The sequence below is a fragment of the Aspergillus nomiae genome (assembly GCF_001204775.2).
Source record: "Aspergillus nomiae NRRL 13137 chromosome Unknown contig00016, whole genome shotgun sequence".
NCBI lineage: Eukaryota > Fungi > Ascomycota > Eurotiomycetes > Eurotiales > Aspergillaceae > Aspergillus > Aspergillus nomiae.
In genome coordinates this window covers 82,395-99,101 of record NW_015378071.1, presented here as the reverse complement: position 1 = coordinate 99,101, position 16,707 = coordinate 82,395, and the positions used below count along the sequence as shown (strand labels likewise).

Below are 16,707 nucleotides of genomic sequence, written 5' to 3'. Positions count from 1 at the left end.
AGAATCGAATGGCACAGATGTCACAATAACGCAGCTTGAATACAAGTGGAATCCATCTCAAGGTCAATCGCGACTCGGTTAAAAAATGAAAGACATGCAATAACGGATACACTTAACGCCAATCTCACGGCACATATCCAAGTCATGTCGACAGAGACACACTAAAGAGAAAAGTTGAAGCATATGAGAAAGAGGGGAATTGAACAAAAACCGAATAGCACAAGCCAAAATTTAGGAATGTACAGAGCAAGGAAGGGTATATGAGAGATAAGAACGAAATATCCGTTGGACTCCTTTACAAGCCATCTCCGGCACCGGTCTCAACCCCATCTGTCGGGTATGATATGTTCGGATCGAACCCAAACCCGGCCGTATCCGCATCCGTATTGAGAAACGTGTCGAAGTCAAAATTCTCCAAGATATCCGGGTTTTCCAGAGCGCTGAAATCAAGATTGAAGGCAGAGGCCTATATGCTCGATTAGTGAGACGTTAAGAAATTAAAGCCTTAATAACAACATACATCTGGGATACTCAGGTCATTAAATGGCTGTTGACTTTGATCCGGTGGTGGCGGCGGCGGTGGTTGTACGAGCGGTTGAGGTGCAGGTGCAGACGTTGGCTGCTGTGGAGCACTCGACGTTGCATTTGCGCCGGCCTTGTTGAACGAATTGGGGTGTTGGGGCGTAATTGGTGTCGATGGCGTAGGAGTCGGAGGATGCTCGGCTTCGGAGGAGGGAGTGGCCGCAGTGTTTGCGGCTGCTGCGGCAGTGGTCGCCTTCTTTGAAGTCCGCTAGAAACATATTTAGACACAGCGCAAAAAACTCCAACATGAAAGAAGAATCCAAGTATCTCTTACCTTCCGGTTATCTTTGGTCTCTTTTTTCTTCGGGGCGGGCTTATTGGCTTGTTGTGGCGTAGGTGGAGCGGGTGCTGTTTGAGGGGACGGAGGCTGCGTTCGACCGGTATTAGCACCCGCAGCGGGGGGGGCCTGAGGGGGAGGCATTGCGTTGCGCTCTTGAGGCGTTCCGGTAGTTTGGTCGCGGGGACTGTTGCGGCGCCATCGGTTGGCCCTGAGTACCTTGCTGTGGTGGCCAGCCTCCGCTCGGCACCCGGTTTCCAGTGCCCGCAGGATCGGCTGACCCATTTGAGGGCCACTGAAAGCGGGATTCGAGCTCGGAGGCCGCATACCATTGGGGCCTGCCATGCCATCTTGCATGCCTTTCATGAAGAACGCGCCGCCCATCTCAGGTGGCATCTGGCCACCGTTGAAATTCATTGACGCAGGCGATCCACGACCCTGGGCCATTGCGTCACCGCCGCTGGGGGAACCAGGGAGTCCGGTCTGAGGCATCTTCGGTGTGCCTCGTTTCATCTGGTCGTTCGGGTTGGGGGACGTGCCCGCCCTGCTGCCTTGGGGAGAGGTGCCTGGTGGCAAAGCCTGCTGCCCTGGCATTGGGGGCTGGCCGTCAGGACGGGCCATGCTATCCTGCTCTTGACGAGCCATCATCAAGCGCCGCTTATTCTGTTGTTCAAGCAACATAAGCTGCATTTGATAATCCTGGAGAGCATGATTCCCATGCTGACCGCCAGGTGTCTGCATTCCAGCCCGAACCTGGGCCATCTGACCATTTGGTGGATAGTAATCGCCGTTCATCGGGTACATACCCTGGCCATCTGGCAATGGCACCAGATCCGTCTGGTTTGGCATGACACCGGGATTTATCAAACCACCATTCGGCATGCCCTGGTTATTCATTGCTGAGCGAGAGTGGTGAAGAGCTAAATTTTGAGCATATACCTGGATTGACTTCTGCTGCGCAGCAGGGCCCGACTGCTGGAAAGCCTGGAATTGGGCCGGATTCATCGGCCGCGGATTGAGACCGTTTTGCATTAAAAGCGCTTGCGGATTCGGCTGACCGGGCATGCCCTGTCCTTGACCCCGTCCGTTGGGGGCTAGTTGCTGTCCGTTCATGTGTCCACCTTCGAGGCGGGGCCGTTTCGATGGCGACGGGGCGTTTTCTGCGGAAGACGGGGACTGAGGGCGATGGCCGTTCATGTCCATATCCGAGTGTTCTCTCTGCATCTGTTGGATCATCTGCACTTGCTGCGTTTTATGGAGCTGGGCAAGCTGTTGCTGGGAGCTATTGAATTAAATTAGCACTACGTCACTTGCTATTGTTAGGAGCGAGCATTGGATTCCAAGGAAAGCGTACAGGCCTGAAGTATTGTTTTGTAAAACGGTCTTCTGAAGGTTGGGCGCAACAGATCCATTTCGGCGAAGATTGAGCTGTTGCATCTGGGCGGGCATCATTGGCTGTTGTCGTAGTAGTTGATTGTGCTGTTGTTCTCGGAAGCGCAACATGTTCTATACATATTAGAAGAAACTCAGACCTTCGTCAAACAGTGCAAGGGTCTGTACCTGAGTATGTTGAAGGTACTGTCTCACATCATTGCTGTTCCCTCTCTTGCGCTGGGCCCAGAAAAAATCCCAAAAGAGGCTGAACCAATCCAAGAGAAAAGACGATTGCTGGCCTTCGCTAGGGAGATTTGGCCGTGGCAAGTCATCAGGTATTTTCATTTTGTCACCGTCCTTGCTATCTGTCATCATCGCATCACCATCGACACCATTCACCTCGCCATCGCGACGGTGACCTGGGCTTGACTTTATAGGCGGCTCGGTGCTCATTTTGATCGACTCGTCCTTCACAAAAGCCCTAGCACACTCGTGATGGCCGCGCTTCAACAGATAATCATAGATATATGTATTGAGGTTGTTAATCATCAACTCAGGGATATTGTTCAAATTTCCATCGTTACGAGGAGCCGTCGAACCATTATTGATCATGGGGACCCCTCCCACGGGGCCCCCGGCCCCGGGGTTCATCCCAGCTACATTCATCTGACTCATAGTAGCACTCCAAGGGGCTCAGCCACCCTCACCTATTTCTTGTCGTCGATCAAGGGCGTCGGCGATAGATTGGTTTAACGCGCATCCACCGTCTCGCGGCGAGGAAGCTCACCACAAGATAAGGCGAGGGGCGCGTGGCGATCAAGACGGGGGAAAGAAAAAGGGAAGACAATCAGACGATATGACCGATGCTTCCAACCAGGTGAGTGACGAATTTGTAATTAAATGCCGATGCGCAATGGACAAAAAAGCGGCTTTAGGGTCAAATTTGGGTAAGGGCGCGCCCAAGCAACTTTCTGAATTGACAAGCGTTGAGTATGGTTCCACTTATTGAATGACAACACAGAACAAGTATTGCGAAGAATACTCACAAGGGAAAATAAGCGTGGCTGGCTCAGGAGCAAAGGCAAGCAGGAAGAATCTGCCGTTACTTCTACGCGCGGGTAGAAGCAATAGAGCACGCTGATTGTAGAATATGAAGAGCGTAATGAATGGTCATGAAGATATTAACGAGGAAGTATATGGTCTGTCAAGATATCCAGCCGAGAGAAAAATGCGCGGTAGGATCAACCGGGGGGTGTGGGCGGCGACAAGCAGAAAGACGGGAACGGCGTTTAGGAGAGGACAAGCCAGTCCAAGTCCGACCAGCCAGACTAAGAGGAAAGAAACAAAGAATACCAGACGATGAAAAATTAAAGATCTCAAATCCCCCTGCAGAAAAAGGAAAGAGGAGACACGGACAGATCCGGTCAGATTAGAGGAAGTAATGGTGGAGGGGGGGTGGGAGGGATGAGAGGCGAAGGTCAGGACAAGGTGTAGCGGTGGATCTGAGGTGTTCTGGTGGGTGGGAGGACGTGGATATCAGGCGCGGTGCCTGGAGTGCTGGGCTGTTCAATCACTGCGGACTGGGCGTGAATCGCTTGTTCGGCGCGGATTATCTATCCCGGAACACGGCGGGAGGGCTGGGAGATGCTATTGTCTCGCGTATTTCTGAGCATGCAATTCTACTTTATGGAGGCGGCAAAAAATATTGATAGAAAGGGCAAAGGAAAATTACATACTTACCACTATGCAGAGGGAAGCCTAAGGATAAATGAAAAGGTATAGGGAATGAAAATCAAAGCAATGACTCTGGTAAAAAAATTCTTTGCAAATCTGCAGGAATGTGAAGTGTACAGGGCTTTAAAATATTATGGCGTTAAAAAACAGGGAAAAGAAAGAGGGAAAGATAGAGAGAGAAAAGGAAATAAATATGATAGGCAAGGTAGATAGAGTATCTTGGTATTGATTTGAAGAGCAGGCGCAGAATTGTTGACCCGATCTGAGGTGGTGTAATTCGGAGAGTATAGAGACGAGTCGTGGGTTACAATATTCCACAGCGAAGGGATAGACACACAATTGAGAAATTACGTGAAAAAAGGCCGATAACTACCTGAATGCATTCCCCAGAGCCATTGGTTTGAGGTGATAGAGGGGACAAAAACAATTACTATAAAGAAGAACCGCCGGTTTCGACGTGTAGAGATCGAAACATTGAAGATACTGATAGATACATACATACATACATACATACGGAGTACAAGGATTGAGAACAACTCAGGGTCGGCGGACTAGCGTACTTTCTATCACAGTCACGTGCCTTGACCCAGCAGATTAGAATTTCCTTTGCAGATCTGCTCATCCCCCAGACTACAAGAGAATCAGATCAGTGTACTAGTAGTTTGGGGGCGTGGTAATATCGGTCAACCAGACCGTGTCAGCATCCGATTTGCATTGGTCTGTATGCCTCCGGATATTGCATATGTCTGCTTTCTGTTGATTTCTCCGTAAATATAAAGAGGCCACTATAACTTGATGACTTAGCATAAAGTTCGATAAGGGCGATCATTTAGTTCTGGATATTATTAACTCTGTATGGAGATCCTAGTTAATCTCCATGTTTCATAATGGCAATGGCCTTCATTCAACAATCTAACGCTTACCAATTTGTGACACGCTTGTTGTCCTAATAGACTGGTCAACCCCCTGATTTACATGTCTCTGAAATTGATTACAGCCTTGAAACCTTACTGTTAAACATGATGTGGCAGACCAACACTGGCTCTTACCATGCCATTCTCGCATTTGTTGCTTGTAAGATGAGACGATAATTGGTTTAAAACCCCCATTTCCTTTTTTTCCCGATTCGGTCGGTTGGATCCTCCTTCGGAATGCTGTATACAGTCCTTTATTTCTGAAAACTCCTTGACTATAGTTATCATCTATCATTGAATCAGCGAATTTATGTTCATAACGGCCCCTGAAAACACAGGTTATTATGCAGGCTAGCCAAATGTGATCTGTAACCCTCACTTCATAAATCATACTATTTGTACCTTATTCACAAGAGCGACAAAAACAAGGTGTGTGATCATGGCTCATTCCATGCCCCTATGTTCTATCGTTCTACCGAAACGCCAACTTTGATGGTTGGGTACTAGAATATAGCCAACACACCAACATTGTAGGGCTAATCATCAAAGTCAACGTCTTGTACAAATAGGTTGCAGATACCTACTAATGACAAGAAAAGCTATAATTTAGTTAAGAACAGAGGCCATCGAATCCCAAACACCGTACGCCACAACCCTCTACAGCATTCTTGTTTTCCATATGCTTGTTACTCCTCCTCCGGTGGCATTTCATCTTCAATATATCTAACCAGAGATACCCGCATTTCTGTAGTATCATCACCCCGCAACACATCGCTAACGAAATGCGCTTCGACCTGCATTTGAACCTAGAAAGATACACCAGAATATGTGAGCCCTGGTGGAGTGTAGACCAACGATGCAGAAAATTTTGCAGCTTAGTTTACTTACCATCTCCAAAGCACCTCGCAGGACACCACACAGAATATTAGAAAACCACAGCTCATCCTGCGCCCTTCCATCATCTGGCAACTCGACAAAGTCGGCTAGCGGATTTTCGTCGAAGACAAGAGAGAACTGATTATTATCGCTGGTCCAATTCGTTACGGTAGGCGAGATGTTAAGAAAGATCTTGAACCCGACCTATTCAAGCATCTGTCAGTCACATGGTCTGGGGGTAGATGTTTGGCATATGATAGGTTTAGATCGTACTTTTGCGATCATGTCTGCTGTTTCCCGGAAGTTGGAACATCGGCCGACGCCCGACTTTGCCAGAAAGTCTTCGATAAGTCGCATACCAATATTGTAGCCCATCTTGTCTAATTGTTTGTTCACTTCCTGGTAGTTTGAGTCATAGTCCTGACATAATTGTGCAACAATTGTACCATAAGTCAATGTGACTAACTCCGCATTGACTTTGTCAACCCTCGTTCTAAAAATGTTGTATCATGTTAGTCGCAAACGACTTCGCGCTTGTTTTGCTAGATGCAATCCAGTATAACATTCGACAGGTTGGAAACATCACTCAGCTTACTGACTTCCATAGCCTACACCGTATGCTGTTAATGAGAACATCACGAATCAATATCATCAACAAACAACTTACTCTTCACCGATCCTCGAGGCTTTTGTGGTAGACATTCTCGTTTACAACTTCAGTTCTGTAGATTCTCGAAGAACTAATGCACAGTTTGAAAGAAGACGTAATACGGCAACAGGCATGCCCAGCAGCTATCAAAATGTTGTTGATGGATACACAGTATTCCTCCCCGCCCGAGTCGGTGGATCGACGGGGTATGGGCGGAGCGCATAGTGGACCGGCGCCTATCGCGGCTAACCTGTTGGGTGTTCAGCGCTTGCGTAGAACTACTGGCGGGCGGAAAAGATGAGCGTACTCCGATCCTGACGAGGCTCCCCTAATACCAGTTTTCTAGCAGTCAATTGCTATCTATCCACAACTTGTCCTGTACAGCCCAGAGCCTTTTCTCATTGCAAGTTTCTGTAAATCGTCGTTGGGCCAGCAATCCCCAGATCATCTCAGTAACATGTCTGGAGAAAAACGACCTGCCCAAGAAGCTTTTGGGTCATCTAGTCAGCTCGTTGTGAAACGAAAAAAGTCCGACGCTGGCTTGGATAATGGCACTGCCGTGGTTAAAAGCTCGTCGCAGAATGGAACACTTGTGCAAGCGGTATGCGTTTCTTCATGATGACCTTGCAGAGTCGTATCGAGGATTCCTTATTGACCGTGCTGGCAGGTTCCTCGCACCAGTGGGCTTGAGGCGCCGATTATGGAGCTAACAGGTAATGAAAATCGTATTACTCAGGTGGTTCTATATGTTTACTTAAAATATAGGTCATTCTGGTGAAATCTTTACTGTCCGGTTCGACCCTACCGCGCAGCATATTGCATCCGGTTCAATGGATAGGTCTATTTGTACGTCGCGCCTATTAGTTGATGCCAAGCAATCGCATGACGACTAATTATCCACGCGAATTATAGTGCTTTGGAATACCTATGGACAATGTGAAAATTATGGTGTTTTGTCAGGCCACCGAGGAGCGGTCCTTGATCTACAATGGTCTCGCGACTCAAGAACGATCTTCTCTGCGTCAGCCGATATGACACTGGCAAGCTGGGATCTGGAAACTGGGCAAAGAATACGTCGCCATGTGGGCCACGAGGAAATAGTGAACTGTCTAGATATTAGCAAGAGGGGCCAGGAATTGTTGGTTAGTGGCAGTGATGATGGTTGTGTGGGAATCTGGGATCCCCGACAAAAGGAGGCTATCGAATATCTGGAAACGGAACTGCCCATTACAGCAGTGGCCTTGTCGGAAGCAGGTAACGAAATTTACAGTGGCGGCATTGATAACGCGATTCATGTATGGGACCTGCGGAAAAAATCTATCACTTATTCCATGACGGGGCACATGGATACTATCACCTCATTGGAAATTTCGCCAGACTCGCAGACTCTTCTCTCTAATTCTCATGATTCGACTGTACGCGCATGGGATATCCGACCTTTTGCGCCAACAAATCGACTTATCAAGACGTACGACGGCGCTCCTGTCGGACTAGAGAAGAACCTCGTTCGAGCAAGCTGGGACCCGAAGGGTGAAAGGATTGCTGCGGGGAGTGGTGACAGGAGCGTAGTCGTCTGGGATTTCAAAACCGGAAAGCTTCTATACAAGCTTCCCGGGCATAAGGGTACAGTCAATGATGTACGATTCTCGCCGAACGGCGAACCCATCAGTAAGTCTTCTTCCATAGTATTAGATGTCTGCAATTCTAATTTTTCTTACAGTTGTTTCTGGCTCATCTGATCGAACTCTGATGCTCGGAGAACTTGGCAAATGAGGATACACGGATTCCAGGTTATTATGCATCAACGTAATGTCCAGCACGTTCCAGATTTCATTCTTCGACAGAGATCAATGTCAGACTCAATGTCTTGTGCGGTACCATGAAGGTCGCTTAACTCGACTAAATACGGCCTACTCGAAGTGTTACAGCAAAGATGTGCATTGCAGCAACAAGAACACGAGTTATATGATATGTACCACACATGTGAGAACGAATTGTCGAGCAGACGATTCCAAACAACTACTCAGGGATCTAGTAATGAGCATGGATTGAAGGATTAGAGTAGTGGCTGTGTACCAGATTTCGTTCCATTAATCGTGTCGTGGAGTGTAAGATTTAATAAGCATGAAAGTCGAACGAGCAGCCCACTAAAGTATCGAATTTACTATATCATAATAAATATCTCGATATTCTTTCTTTAGTTGTTTGATTTGCGCAGAGAGTGTTTCAACTTTCGGTTTTCTTTTAAGCAACCATAGTGGATTATGACGCGCGACTGTGGCTTAGTAGTTTTAAAATTGTACTAAACTGAGGTATGGAATACAAGTCGGGCTACTATTAAGTACTACTCCGTACTAGTAGGCTAGAAAGGGAGATGCCGTCCAAAGAGTTGGAAGCTTCCTTAATGCTGATTGGTTATTTAAATGCTTTTCGAGGCTTGTTTCAAGTCTAGCTACATAAGCGAAACATTCACCTGCAATTATCCCATCATTTACCCCAAATCTACGGAGTATAGTAGGTACATGTTTGGCATCAGGATCAGGAAAAAGCGGTAGTTTCATACGAATACCGGTCACTGAAGTTATTGAGATCGATTTTATTCATAGTATCTTTCTCTCTTGCACAATATATTGCCATGGACCAGATTAATCCATGACAAAAGGTATCGAGTAGTACTTTGCACTAAGCCTGGGAGCGTGGGTCGTCCAGGGGGTTCCTTCTAGGTAGTTACGGCCACTGGGTTTATCGCGATGCTTACTCCATCCTCTCAGTCTGAGATCCAATGTCACAGGCCTTTGGGGCTCTGTGCTTCCTTCCTTCTCCCTCCAACTCCAGTCTCTTTTTTTCTCTGACTGCTTGAATCTCTAAAACATACCCTTACTATTACCGTCACCTTTTTCCCCTTTCTATCCATCTTGTGTGATCCATTCCCATTATTCGGCCCATATCAGATCTTCTCTTGGTAACCTGGTGCTACCCCTGATCTTCGTTTGCTTTTTCCTTCCTTGCCCGAGCCACTTCAACAACTCTGTAATACTTTTCCGTTTTCTTTCCTTTTTATATAATCTAAACTTTGCTCTATACTGTCTTTGGCGGGAACACCGATGCGATTGCCATCTACCTCCGCGGCGTCCCCTTAAGCCCTCATTATGAACAATTAGTGGCAAAGACCCTTGTTGCTAGCGCAGAAAAACACTCACAACAGCAATTCGACCGCTGTTGCATGCGTTGTGGGCCTACTCGTTAGGAATTAGTTGCCGCATATCTGAACGCTTTCGCATCCGCCGTTTTCTGTGCCATTTCCCGAATGCGGAATTAGCTTATAGCTCATTCCAATAAAAGGACAGCAGCGCTCAATATATGACGATCTGACAAACTGCTAATATCATTCTGTCCGGCGGCTGCAGTTTGCAGGTCATTGCTTTGTACTACCATAGGCGCAAATGTCGTGATTCCAGTGACAAGATATTCAATATGGGATCAGTTCTGCTACCTCAAACAGAATCGTCGCATTCATATCAGTCGACCTCTAGGGCGCTACTTGGTTCATCTTCAGAGTTCGGCTACACTGGAGTCAACTATGTTAGAAGCTCCCTAGGCCCCCAAGGCAGTCATGCGCCGTCCGCATCAGCGAGACGCGGCGAATGTTTAACCCATGGACAGCGAAGTCTTATCGAAAGTGCGGGCCATCGGGATTATCGCATATCTTCAGTGTCTACTTCATCGCATCAATCCGCTATAAGCTTACCACGGTTATCATATGCTCCAAGAGAGCCTTGTTACAGAGCCAACGCGCAACCTAGATCAGAGCAGGACGATTTTGCCGATAGGAACCAGTCCTACATTAGGCTGGAGCAGGGTGTGCAAAGAGACACTGGGAACTCCAACAGCCGCTCACTCTCGTTCACCTCGATACTAAGAGAAAAGAATACGAGACGACGGCTTGTCACACTTACCACATCTGCTCTGTTCCTAATCCTAGCCCTTTCTCTTTGTAGGTCTAAGTTCGATCTACCCTTCAGGGCTAAAGGTATGCTGACCGAATGTATAGACTTTGCGTTCACTGTCTCCAAATCGCACCTAGGCCACGAACTTCATATACTTTTGATATTTATGATTCTGATCCTTGCCATTGTCTTTTTTCATTCCCTTATCCGATTTTCTATGGTGACCTTGCGAGGTTCCAGATCTACTATGGCTATGAATCGGATACCAAGCAGAGCAGGGCCAACTGGCTACGTTCAGCCAGAGCGTCCCATTCATGTCATTCTCGCTGGGGACGAGGAGACTTTGACTCAAAACAATGGTGCCAGCCGGGAGAAGGTCACGCCCCCGCCTCCAGCGTATGGCCTCTGGAGAAGTAGCGTAGTAAGTGATATATTTAGACGCATTCCGACTGACTGCTCACAGATCTGTTTGGCTAATTTATGCATCCCAGAGACTTAATCCAGACTTACTCTATTGGCACCGCGTAGACGGCAATGCCCCCTCTTTACCGCAACACGTAAACAAGGCCCAAGGTTCGGGCGGCAAGGTGCCATTACCACGGCCTCCCAGCTACACTTCTGACAATGGTATCGACTATGTGATTGAAGCACAACCCCGATCGCTTACCCAAGGCCCTTCTGCTGAATGGCCAGGGCGTCAATGATGGTCCTTCTGTGGAGCTAGTTGCCGCCTCATCTGATATCGTTCTTCCTTTCCTTCCTTTTAAGAATATTTTTCCCGTCGCATTATTACCACTTACATATCAGCTATCATTTTGCTTGAGATACACCAGGGACTTTATTGGGCGTTACAGTAGTTGTCTCGAGCGGGAGTTATCTAGACAGGAGAGCAACCAACTATAGACAGCAGTGCTGGTCAATCTATAGTCACCATGTTCATCTTTTCATTCTCGTATCTTTTTTTTATAGCGTTGGGTGTACCTTATTTCTGCTTTAGTATTTGTTTTAAATCCTCGTCTTGTAAACTGGGAATTATTGTAACTAATTGGTGATTTATATTGTATATTTGTGAATATCCGACAGAAAACTTGCAACCAGCAGCAGACACCGGACTATTTAGCATATCTGGCCGTTCGGAACTGGCCTCACGTGCATGTTCGCTACCACCATCACTTCAGCAACCATTATACCTCAGGGTACTCCCAAAAGTACTAATTTCTCCGCCAGTAAAACCTTGCCTGTAACGGCTGACAATTGCGCTCCCATGCCACCTGAGGCAGTTTTATTGCTGCCGTAATGCGGTCGGGATGTTGGTGCTTACAGATGCCCTTCCCCCGTGCAGAATGGGTGATGAATTGGGTCTTATTTCTCTCGCTATGGCTTGCCATCGCTTGGGGTATGAGGACAGATCAGCTTAATGAACTTAGGTAAATGCTTGTCATTATTCTTGTTGTTGTCATTGTTGTTATTGTTGGTGTATTTTGTGTTCAAAGTATGACTGACATGGATTCGCGTTCTAGAAAGGACACTGAGCATATGTTCTACCACGGTTTTGACAACTACATTACGCATGCCTTTCCCGAAGATGAACTACGCCCTCTATCCTGCCGTCCGCTAGTTCGCGACCGAGACACCCTTGCAAATGCAGGATTGAACGACGTTCTGGGGAATTACTCGTTGACTTTGATCGACAGCCTATCTTCACTAGCGATACTGTCATCGAGTCCAGACGATGGTGCAAGAGCTTGGGCACATTTCCAGGATGGCGTTAGGGACTTTGTGAAGTTGTACGGCGATGGCTCAGATGGTCCTGCTGGCCAGGGCGAAAGGAGCCGCGGGTTTGACATGGACAGTAAAGTCCAAGTTTTCGAGACGGTCATTCGGGGACTAGGTTCGGAGCTCTATTCTATAATAACCAACCTAAATCTGACATCAGAGCAATACAGGAGGACTACTCAGCGCTCATTTGTTTTCTGTGGGTGATCTTCCCATTTCGATATACAGCCCCCCTGAAGTCGAGGTCGCATTCGCCAAAGCTTGGGATAAAGCCTCGTTCCCCATAAATAGACACGGAATCAAATGGGGGAATGGATTCGTTTACGATGGCCAGCTTTTGCGACTTGCCGTTGATCTAGCGAACCGTCTGTTGCCCGCCTTCTATACTGAGACTGGTCTTCCCTATCCCCGGGTCAATCTGCGACATGGAGTCCGGCGGCACCCATTCTATGCAAACTCGCCACTAAATGCCGCCTTCTCATGTGACAATACTAAAGACCACGAGAACTGTAAGTCCCGTCACGTTCCATTGGTGGAAACGACGGAGACATGCAGTGCGGGCGCTGGCAGCCTAGTCTTGGAGTTTACTGTGTTGAGCCGGCTTACCGGAGATGGCCGGTATGAGGAGCTGGGCAAAAGAGCTTTCTGGGCAGTTTGGGCGAGAAGAAGTGATATTGGGTTAGTTGGGGCAGGTATCGATGCAGAATCGGGTAAATGGGTTCATCCTTACACAGGAGTAAGTTTTCTGGAAATTCAAGGTTAATAATGCGGAGCTAAAATTTCATGAACCTCAGATCGGTGCAGGAATTGACAGCTTCTTTGAATATGCTTTCAAATCGTATATCCTGCTGTCGTCGGGGGAACGGTTCCCACGCGATCTCAATAGCTCGTGGCATGCCTTGGACAATGATTTCCCAACCCTAAGTGAGTACGAGAACTCCGCAGAGGCCTTTTTGCAAGCCTGGCAAGAAGCACATGCTTCAGTCAAGCGTCATTTGTATCGTGGAGAAGGCTATCAGCATCCACATTTAATCCAAGGAGATGTTTTCACTGGCGCCACGCGGGCGTTTTGGATAGATAGCTTGAGCGCGTTTTACCCAGGTCTCCTGAGCCTGGCAGGAGAGTTAGATGAGGCCGTAGGGATCCATCTTCTAACAACGGCTGTTTGGACCCGGTTTTCAGGCCTCCCTGAAAGGTGGAATGTTGCGACGGGGGATATAGAGGGGGGTCTGGCATGGTACAGTGGCCGGCCAGAATTTGCTGAATCAACATTTTACCTTTATCAAGCCACCAAGGACCCTTGGTACCTACATGTTGGCGAGATGGTACTTCGTGATCTTAAAAGACGGTGCTGGACAAAATGCGGCTGGGCTGGCCTTCAAGACGTTCGCAGTGGTGAGCTCAATGACAGAATGGAGAGCTTCTTCCTAGGCGAGACGGCTAAATATCTGTATTTGCTCTTTGATCCTTCGCATCCTCTTAACAATATCGACCAGCCGTTTGTGTTTTCAACAGAGGGCCACCCACTCATCATACCCAAGAGTACAACAACTGCCCAGCAGTCCCGCAAGACACAATTGTCAGTCAGCAAGCATATTAATAGTGCTATTTGTCCAGTAGCGCCATTGCCTCCTCTTTTTGGGCTGTCATCAACCGCTGCACGTCCTGATGTGTTTCATGCTGCAAATTTGGCTCGGCTACATTTGATGCCCAGCCGAGGACCACCAGAGGGACCTATTCTAGACTATGGGAAAGGCCGCCCAAGCGTGACACTGTCAGATTTGTCTTCACCCACAAACTACACATTCTTCCCTTGGACTTTGCCAGCCGAATTAGTACCGTTCAATGCGACGAGCTCACCAATGACAGTTCGCCCCACACTTGACATTTCGTTCCCGTCTCTCCCGGGCATGTTCCTGGGATCAGGCTCCTTAGAACGGGTCCAAGATGGCATTCTCATCAAGGCCATCGGAGGGCTCCGGTTGAGCATGATTCAAGATGTTCCCTCTCGGGATGCGGCTGGCACGAAAAATGCAGAGTTTCGAGTACAAGTGATCAACAATGTACCGCTTGGAAAAGATGAGAAGGTATACATCTCACGGGAGGTCACATTCGATGTCCTGGATCCCAATGATCCGAATTTCACCCGCGTGCGCGACTCCGGAATGATTGACATCGTTATTGACGTTGTCCCAGAGAACCTCCGCCGAAGGAACCATTCAGATGACCCTCAGGGATCAACTGCTGGACATAGCCCAAAGCATATCATCGGCCAGTCCTCCGCTGACGACAAACTTGGAGCCACAGATCCGACTACGTCCAGTGTAAAGAATGCTTTATCGTCATTTGTGAATCACGTGTCCTGGTTACTCTGGGACGAGTCGCAACCCCATTCTGCCTGGTCGTCTGCGGAGAAAAAGTCATTTCTACGACTGACATTACCCGCTTCTATGGCTTCTGGTTTAGGCTCTACTCCCATGCCGGATGTAGAGGATTCCTCTACATTCTCTGTCACGGGGGATGTCCCTAAAAGTCGTCTCCCATGGTCTACGATCTACTTCGCCGATGAGCTCTGTGACCATCGGATCCTACGTGACATCGCACAAAGTCACCAAGTGCTCGTCGTCAAGCGGGGCGGGTGCAGTTTCTCGCAAAAGCTGAGGAGTATCGCTGCATATCCACCCTCACAACATGCGCTAAAGCTCGTTATTGTTGTCTCCTACAACGAGGAGCCAATGGAGGATGATCTAGAGTCCCAAGTTACTCATTTCTCTAGCCTAGCTGCCGTCCGCGCAGAACCATATCTTGTTCGGCCTTACCTCGACGAAACTCAGATAACCGCCGGGGGGGTTCCTCGTCGTCATCTAATCAGCCTGGTCATGGTCGGTGGCGGGGCGGAAACATACGAACTACTCCGCCAGGCCACGGGTGTCGGCATCAAGCGACGGTATACTGTGCGATCACAGGGCATACCGGTCAATAACCTATATATCATCTAGATAGACGCTTATTTTTGTATAGCTACTGGAACACCAGATCCTTGATACCATACGGTGAAACAAAAGTTAAGGCATGAGTACGTACCCGTACTCTTACCAGGTACATGACTTGTCGCCACTTTTTGCACCACAGCATGTTGGTGATTGGTGCAGTCCCTGAGTAACTTCTCTTGGTTCTGCCGGGCGGCCTGAAGTTAGAAGATGTCTTCATTGCCGAGTTACGCCCGGCGGATTCTAATTGACACAGAATCTGGAGGCCAACAGTTGGTTTTCCATATGCGTAGGATGGGGGGAAAAAATAAAAGAAAAATGAAAAATAAAACAGATCGCATGTAGAATCCAGGGTGCCATAATATCCTCTGCTTTCCCCCCGGGTGCTGTCTCAACCCATAGAGGCAAGGAGTTCTATATCAACTACTCAGCCAGGAACCGAAATCTGGTTCAGATGGCAAAGTCCCAAACTTTCCACGGAAACCACACAGCCCCGGGCTCCATCTGGAGGAACCGAAAACAAAATAAATATATCTCCACTTGCCATCGATCGGATGGGGCCTCCGCATATTTAAATGCATGCTTGATTTTCCCTTGCTCCAACTATTCTTTCTACTTGACATTCTCTTGACTATACTTCCACCCTTTTTATTCTTTTCGGGCTTTATCGACTTAGTCGTTCGAGCATAGCAGACTTGATAATCTATCTTTCAGGCGCTATATAACATCCGCAACGAGCATTCAAGATGCATATTCAGGATACAACTCATGTTACACCTCCAACATTCGATCAACGCGATGTCAAACTTGATCCGACAGCTCATACAACAATCACGATTACGACCAACCCCTTCCCCTCGGACAATGGGATAACAACCCCGCAGCAAACCAAACCCCGCCCGCTTTACTTCGCCTACGGCTCCAACCTCTCCTTCACACAGATGCGTCTCCGTTGCACATGCGACCCTGATCTCTCATCCAAGCCGGTCGCCATCGCCCGCCTGGATCATTGGCGCTGGTTGATCTGCCAGGCTGGCTATGCGAATGTGGTACCGCCCGCTGAGTTACGTGTTGGCCGGGAAGCAGATGAGGGTGAAGATGTACCTGTTTCTGGAGACGAGGATACGGTTTATGGTGTCTTGTATGAGATGGACATCGAGGATGAGAGGTTACTTGATGGCTACGAGGGTATTGACCGTTCGGCGTTGCCGTCGCGAAGTACACATAAGGTTCCTGCGCATATTCGACCGACGGAGCAAGGTCATGGGGACTATAACAAGTGGTATGTTCCGGCTACGGTGACGGTGTGGTTGGATGAGGAACAGAGGAAACGGAGGGAGGGCGGAGTTATCGAGACCTTAGTCTATGTGGATGAGGAGAGGGTGCGGGTAGGTCCCCCGAGAGATGAGTATATTCCGCGCATGAACCGTGCGATCCGCGAGGCCGAGTCTTTGGGCTTTCCAAAAAAGTGGGCGGATGATGTGATGAGAAAGTCTATCCCTTTGAATTAGACTGTCATTGGTCTTTTCTGGTGTCACTTTCCTTTCCTAGATAGCACTTCGCATGATGTTTGCAAATAGACAAGACT

At 48.1% G+C, this 16,707-nt stretch overlaps 6 protein-coding genes across 6 annotated transcripts; 4 read left to right on the top strand and 2 right to left on the bottom strand.

The window, feature by feature from the left end:
• Positions 1-295: 295 nt before the first annotated feature.
• On the bottom strand, positions 296-3,456 carry somA (putative cAMP-dependent protein kinase pathway protein (Som1); the record flags this gene model as incomplete). Its single annotated transcript, XM_015547067.1, has 5 exons — positions 2,420-3,456; positions 2,214-2,365; positions 857-2,141; positions 521-790; positions 296-466 (listed from the first exon to the last, which is right to left on the bottom strand). The coding sequence occupies exons 1-5, from the start codon at positions 2,906-2,908 to the stop codon at positions 296-298; spliced, it is 2,367 nt and encodes a 788-aa protein (XP_015411188.1). The 5' UTR covers positions 2,909-3,456.
• A 2,038-nt stretch (positions 3,457-5,494) lies between these two features.
• On the bottom strand, positions 5,495-6,459 carry ANOM_001809 (TRAPP complex core subunit BET3; the record flags this gene model as incomplete). Its single annotated transcript, XM_015547066.1, has 4 exons — positions 5,495-5,687; positions 5,770-5,961; positions 6,031-6,250; positions 6,425-6,459. The coding sequence occupies 4 exons, from the start codon at positions 6,457-6,459 to the stop codon at positions 5,568-5,570; spliced, it is 567 nt and encodes a 188-aa protein (XP_015411214.1). The 3' UTR covers positions 5,495-5,567.
• A 404-nt stretch (positions 6,460-6,863) lies between these two features.
• ANOM_001808 (WD40 repeat domain-containing protein) lies at positions 6,864-8,179 on the top strand (the record flags this gene model as incomplete). Its single annotated transcript, XM_015547065.1, has 5 exons — positions 6,864-7,007; positions 7,074-7,119; positions 7,172-7,252; positions 7,319-8,074; positions 8,127-8,179. The coding sequence occupies 5 exons, from the start codon at positions 6,864-6,866 to the stop codon at positions 8,177-8,179; spliced, it is 1,080 nt and encodes a 359-aa protein (XP_015411213.1).
• A 1,701-nt stretch (positions 8,180-9,880) lies between these two features.
• ANOM_001807 (uncharacterized protein) lies at positions 9,881-11,198 on the top strand (the record flags this gene model as incomplete). The annotated part of the gene is made up of 3 exons (XM_015547064.1): positions 9,881-10,400; positions 10,458-10,774; positions 10,845-11,198. 3 exons carry the CDS (start codon positions 9,881-9,883, stop codon positions 11,055-11,057), a joined length of 1,050 nt encoding a protein of 349 aa, XP_015411222.1. The 3' UTR covers positions 11,058-11,198.
• A 649-nt stretch (positions 11,199-11,847) lies between these two features.
• On the top strand, positions 11,848-15,128 carry ANOM_001806 (glycoside hydrolase family 47 protein; the record flags this gene model as incomplete). Its single annotated transcript, XM_015547063.1, has 3 exons — positions 11,848-12,244; positions 12,300-12,865; positions 12,924-15,128. 3 exons carry the CDS (start codon positions 11,848-11,850, stop codon positions 15,126-15,128), a joined length of 3,168 nt encoding a protein of 1,055 aa, XP_015411221.1.
• A 737-nt stretch (positions 15,129-15,865) lies between these two features.
• ANOM_001805 (gamma-glutamylcyclotransferase family protein) lies at positions 15,866-16,630 on the top strand (the record flags this gene model as incomplete). The annotated part of the gene is made up of 1 exon (XM_015547062.1): positions 15,866-16,630. The coding sequence occupies one exon, from the start codon at positions 15,866-15,868 to the stop codon at positions 16,628-16,630; it is 765 nt and encodes a 254-aa protein (XP_015411220.1).
• Positions 16,631-16,707: the final 77 nt, after the last annotated feature.